This window comes from Priapulus caudatus, unplaced genomic scaffold (assembly GCF_000485595.1).
Source record: "Priapulus caudatus unplaced genomic scaffold, Priapulus_caudatus-5.0.1 Scaffold628, whole genome shotgun sequence".
Classification (NCBI taxonomy): domain Eukaryota; kingdom Metazoa; phylum Priapulida; class Priapulimorpha; order Priapulimorphida; family Priapulidae; genus Priapulus; species Priapulus caudatus.
Window position 1 is genome coordinate 69,749 of NW_014577689.1, and position 6,108 is coordinate 75,856.

At 43.1% G+C, this 6,108-nt stretch overlaps 1 protein-coding gene across 1 annotated transcript in view; it reads left to right on the forward strand.

Annotated features, from left to right (window-relative positions):
* LOC106812263 overlaps positions 1 to 6,108 on the forward strand; it is a gene marked incomplete in the record, with an annotated part of 36,055 nt that overhangs the window by 26,876 nt on the left and 3,071 nt on the right. Inside the window, 1 exon segment of the mRNA XM_014816093.1 lies at positions 4,625 to 4,629. Within this exon segment, the coding sequence (XP_014671579.1) occupies positions 4,625 to 4,629 (5 nt within the window).

Genomic DNA, 6,108 nt, shown 5'->3' on the forward strand with positions numbered 1-6,108 from the left:
CACACACACACACACACACACACACACACACACACACACACACACACACACACACACACACACACACACACACACACACACACACACACACACACACACACACACACACACACACACACACACACATTTCATTACATTCAATTACTATATACGAACAGTAATACAATAGGAGAGCTAAAAACACATAATATCGCGATTATCACATTTTTACTATTAACTCAGTAAATTAGTAATATTATTAGCTAAATAAAGTTTAGTAATTAATATTACCCAGCTCTGATACAGTGATGCAAATCTCAAAGCCGACATGATCACTCACAACTACGCTCATTGCTCATTTATTTTCCCAGAAATTTTTATCATCAAACCAGCACGCGTAGAGCATATAGAAGGCGGAAGTTTGCTAATATTATTAAACACTAAGTAAGAAAACATAGGAGTCCAGCACTCTTCCAGTCCAAGTTCAGCAGTTGCGATTTAATGTTTTAACGAATACTAGGCGTTTTGTAATATATTTCATATATATATTACAATATATACTATATATATATATATTATTATTTTCATATTTTAACCGGCAAAATCCCGGAAATTTTTTCCAGTTCAACAAATGCGATTTTTTATTAATGTTTACCAGATAGTGACGCGGTCGGTTTCTCCTGTACACAAAGCGTTTTGTACCCAAAGCTGAGGTAGGTCTTCCCTTTCCCTCCTTCCATCGTTGCAATGAGAGATCTATGCACTTGATACTGGTTGAGCCAAAAATACAGAACATCGCATTTCAGTTGCTTACTTCGTTTACCAAAGTCTCCTCTGTTTCCTCTGTCTCTGCCGTTTCCTCTGTTTTCTAAACTGATCACGTGCGCGTGCGATAGATTGTCAACAAGATTGCAAATGACTTGAGAATAACACATCAGCAGATGCGTTTGTCATGTAGAACCAGCGACCAATGGGAACATGGAGCGTGCGTGCGTGCGTGTGTGCGTGCGTGCGTGCGTGCGTGCGTGCGGGCGTGCGGGCGTGCTTTTGTGGCGCCACGTGTTAAATCAGTAGCCGTTCAACTATATTAAGCCTCTTTAAAAAAAAATCCTCCCTTAGAATTCACCTTACATTCAGCGGTGACTCACGCCCAGCAAGCCCCTTGGTTCGCGCTCTACCTCGCAGTCTATAGTGTGCAATCAAATGCGAATTCATTGTGCGATGAACGATTTTCGTCCGTAAGCGATCGCAGGCAAAGCGCTGTCTCGGTTCCCATGCATGCAGTTCGCTGTACGTATTGTAACGATGCAGGCTCGCGTTGCATAGCAAGCAGGCAGCTACCGGACAAGAAGCTCGAAAAGAAATCACGGGCAAGAGTTCCCGAGCATACATGCGTGGGAAGCTCCATGCATAATATAGATAGATGCGTGGAAAGGCTGGACGAAAGAACACGTAAGAACTCGTCGTTGTGTCCCTGCCTTGACGTGCTGGATTTCAAGAGGTAAGTTCTGTTTTCGTTGTTTTCGTGGGTAGTACCAATCGAAGGGCTATTGAGGACAATTTCGAAATGTTCGATTACATGTTGTATCTAGTAAATAGCGATATTTATGCGCAGAACTAATAGAACTTTATGCTGTTTAATATTAGCACTTTGTATGAATGAATAAATGTTATGTATAAGTAATAATTAACACGGATTATTATTTGATAGTTTCGACATGTTTAACCTATATATCGCAGTACGGTAGAGCGCTAACTAGTGCTGAATTAGCTCTCTGTCCGTTACTCTGCCCGTCTCTGCTTTTACTAACACTATAGCCGCGTAAATACAAACGTCTTGATCACACAGTGTAGTCATAATTACGACGGTAGTCTCTGGAGAGAGGGAGAACTAGGCAGCTGTCTCCACTGAAATTTGGAGAAAAATTATGCGAAAGCCTATAATGAATCTAAGAAAAACCCTCGTTCCACAACCACACCCCACCACTCTATGCATGTTGACTAGGAACTGCACCCCTAGCTCTCTCATCATTACTCAACTGAGTCACGAAGTTGTATATCATCCCTCGTGAATTTGCTCAGGCTGTGGATTCCGTACCGTCACGCATTGAGCGATATGAGAAGGACAATTCTGTCCTTCTTGTCAGTGAAGGAAAAATTGCAGATATTTTGACATTCTATAGCGTAGCGAGCTGATCATTATACCCGCGATATATCGATTAATGCAAAGACAACTCTATGCATTGCAAATTCTATGATCGAAAATGCAGGTGAGTTGTTAATGAACAGAGTTAAAACGACGTTTAGATATCAGCGCCTATATCTACGTTTATATATATCAAAGGAGGTTTATCAAAAAGGGTTATCAACGTTTTTAATATTTCAACAATATTTTCCTCCGGCAATTGTATGGACGTAGAGATAAGAGGGCACGGTATAAAAGAATATGTGGTAGGTGCGACCAAAGCTAGGGGGTGTCTATATTCAAGCCGGTACGGGAGATTACGGTACGCATATATTTGCTAATATTAACTAATCGTGCGTCAATAAACTCAATATTCACCTGTCAACTAATTTGTCATTATTAACTCCTGGTATCATTAGTATGAACTAGCTGCGCCCCTCGTAGTCTTAGACTCCCCGCTTATCTAGAATTGCGGCTTTCCCAGCGCATGCAGCTTTCAAGAAACTTTTCACACGGAATTTTAGACAAAACGCATTCATAAGCGATGAGCGATTTTATGTGCGGAAACTTATGGAATACGTTAACTTATATTATATAACGTATATATATATATATATAATATCAAGAGCATATAAAGAAGAGTCTTATATGCCTTCTTTATATGCTCTTGATAATATTTAATATATATTATATATATATAATATTATATATTATTTTATGGTAACTTATACGAAGCTTTGGAACACTATAATGGAAACTTGGAAATATATTAATGCAATTAACGAGTTATCGATTTGCAAACAGCATTTACAGATACCACGGATTTAGTAACACGTTGACGGTTTGTTGTTCATTGTAATATATAGTGCAAGACGACAGATGCACTTATTTGTCACTTCCCGCTGACCTGACCCTGGCAGTATCGACTGAGCTAAGCTGAGAGAAGAAAGGAAGCCATCACAAACACGGTGAGAGTAATTAGTCTTGTAATTATCAATCATGCATTATTACAGTATTGTGAGACTGATGTCCTCGTCGATATATGCTTTTGTTCCTATTTATGTATATACACCAACGCGTGGAGAGTATGCATCACTGCGTGGTATATATATATCAGGAGTGTATAATAGGGATCCCTATTATACACTCCTGATATATATATATATATAGCCATAGCGCCGGATCCACCCGTAGTTTTAATCCGGGTGCTATAGTCAATAGACAGCATATTGATTTTGATACGTCTTCTAGCGTGAGCAGCAGCAGCAGCAGCAGAGGCTCTACTGTACGTATAGAAAGTAAAGCCTTTGCCGCGAGTATTGGCGCAATTTGTCGCTGTGTCGGGAAAGAGTCGCAGAAGAAAACTGTTCGGGTCGTACGTTTGGCGGAAATCTCTCAGTAAAGCGAAATTCACGTGAGTAGAGGTCCGTACGTGTTTTTAACCTAAATCGAATACGTGCTAATTTGTCAAGACTCTAAAGAAAGAACGTGTAACGTGCTTACAACTATCGGAACTTCGGATAAAGAGGCAGAGAGCGTTTGTGTTTAGGTGAGGGAATTCTGTCACGTAGCAATGACTACAGTAGCAACAAAAAGCAGCGAGATCAGCAGCAGTAGCATTGCTGCAGTAGCATTGCTGCAGTAGCATTAGTAGTAGTATTAGTAGTAGTAGTAGTAGTAGTAGTAGTAGTAGCAAGATGATATCCTATATTATCTTACTCCTGGTAGTAGTCAAGCGCGTAGTCAGGAGGGGGGGGGGGTCCTGGAGGTCCTAGGACCCCCCAATCAAAATCAGTAAAAAAAAATTATCTATTTTCTTTTTCTCTTAAAAGCGCGTAGCTGGCCTAATCCTGGCCTCGTTAAAAAAATCAATGTTAAAAAATTGGCGTAGTTAGGGGGAGCCAAAGGGGGGCCATGGCCCCCTTGTTGATCCGAAAGTTAAAAAAAAAGAAAAAGAATTGTTCCACTAAAAATAGAATTGTCGTAGTCAGAATGAAGGCTGTACATGTACTCAAAAGTGCCTCAAATACCATCTCCTGCGATCTACATTTTCAAAATTTTCTGGGGGAGGACCCCCATACCCCCCGCCTAATGGTCTGTAATGGTCGGGTTTGGTGTTCGAACTATGCGATCTTTGAGTCTACGCTGCGTCTCGCCTGAATATCTGGCCGTGGGGCATTTACGACCATGGAGAGTTCGTAGAGTTGCATGTGAAGGAGTGCGTGATGGATTTCTTGAGGGGGGAGGGAAGGGTAGGACCGTGTGTGAGTTGACCGTGCAGCACGTGGAGCAGCGTGTAAGCCTGCAAGGGCGTGTACCTGGCGTGGTGGTGCGACCATGGGCGTGGGGAGGCAGAGGGCGAGTGTGCGGCGTGGATATTCTTGCGCGTATGAGCGCATCCTTCAGATTCTTGCCTCTGCTTATGGCGAAGATGGGCGGATGGTCGTGGATGTGTTTGAGGGCCGGTGAGGCTGAGAGTAGTAGTAGTAGTAGTAGTAGTAGTAGTAGTAGTAGTAGTAGTAGTAGTAGTGGTAGTAGTAGTAGTAGCAGCAGCAGTAGTAGTAGTAATAACACAGCAGCAGCTGAAACGTGATAGCGTTGAAAAGTATTATTGATTTCCCATTATAGTAATAGTCGGGATTTTCCCTTGATAGAAAACCCTTTCTTTTGCTTTTTCATAGTTTACAGACTTATCGCATACCGACACTTCATTATATCGAAACTAGATGGATATTTAACATAACAACAACGAGGAAATCCCGACAAGAAAATAAGATTTGCTTAATAAAAAAAAGAAACATAAATATCCCATCGCCTTACTTCTGATTCTTGCTATATATTTTGCTTAATATAGTCATCGCAATGAGAGATAAGGGGAAGATTCGAGTAGCTGTGATCGGTGCTGGACCCTCAGGCCTCATCGCTTCTCGGTTTCTCAGCAACCATCCACGATTCGAACACGACGTTTTCGAACGTGGCAATTGTGTAGGTGAGCGATCGCGTTACTCCGCGCTCGCCCCTGAATTTCTAAGACTTTTGAAATGTTGTTGATAACTTTCTATTACTTTGTTCATTACTTTCTGTTTTTACTAGATTTATCGGATTTGATTACGTATATATGTGTATAACGTATATATATATATATATATATATATATATATATATTGTGTGTGTGTGTTGTTTGTGTGTGGTGTGTTGTGTGCGTGTGTGTGTGTGGTGTGTGTGTGTGTGTGTGTCGCTGTGGTGTTGTGGGCGCGAGCGTGCTGTGTGTCGTGTGGGCGCGCGGCGCCGCGCGCGTGTGTTGTGTCGCTATGTGTGTGTCGTAGTGTGTTTGTGTCTGTGTCTGTGGCGTGTGTGTGTGCTGTGTGGTGTGTTTGTGATCTGTGTCTGTCTGTGTGTGTGTGCGTGTGTGTTGTGTGTGTGTAGCGCGCAGTGTGGTCGTGTGCCCGCGTCTGTGGTGTGGCGCGCGGGTGTATCTGGCGTGCGTGTGTGTGTGTGTGTGTGTGTGTGTGTGTGTGTGTGTGTGTAGTGTGTGTGTGTGTGTGTGTGTGAATCGAGCAAACAGACGTCTCGTGATGGTTGTGCTGTAGATGTGTGTGCTAGTGTGTGAATGTGTGCACACACAGCGTCCTCATAGATGTGTAGATGATCGTGCCCGCGCGCGCGACACCGAACCCACCCGCGCCGGCGGTGTGGTGCTGTATGTGTGTGTCCCGCTGTGTGTTTGATAAGATACTCGATGTCTGTGGCGTCGTGTCGTGCTGTGTGTGTGGTTGGTGTTTCCTGTGTCTGTCTGTGTGTGTCGGCGCGCAGTGTATTGGTGTGCTGCGCGCGTGTGTGTGTTGCGTGCCGCGTATGTGTGATGTGCGCGCCGCGTATGTGCGGTGCGCGCAAGAGACAATAATAGCGTGTGTTGGCGTGTGTGCGCGGCTTGTGCGTGTGTG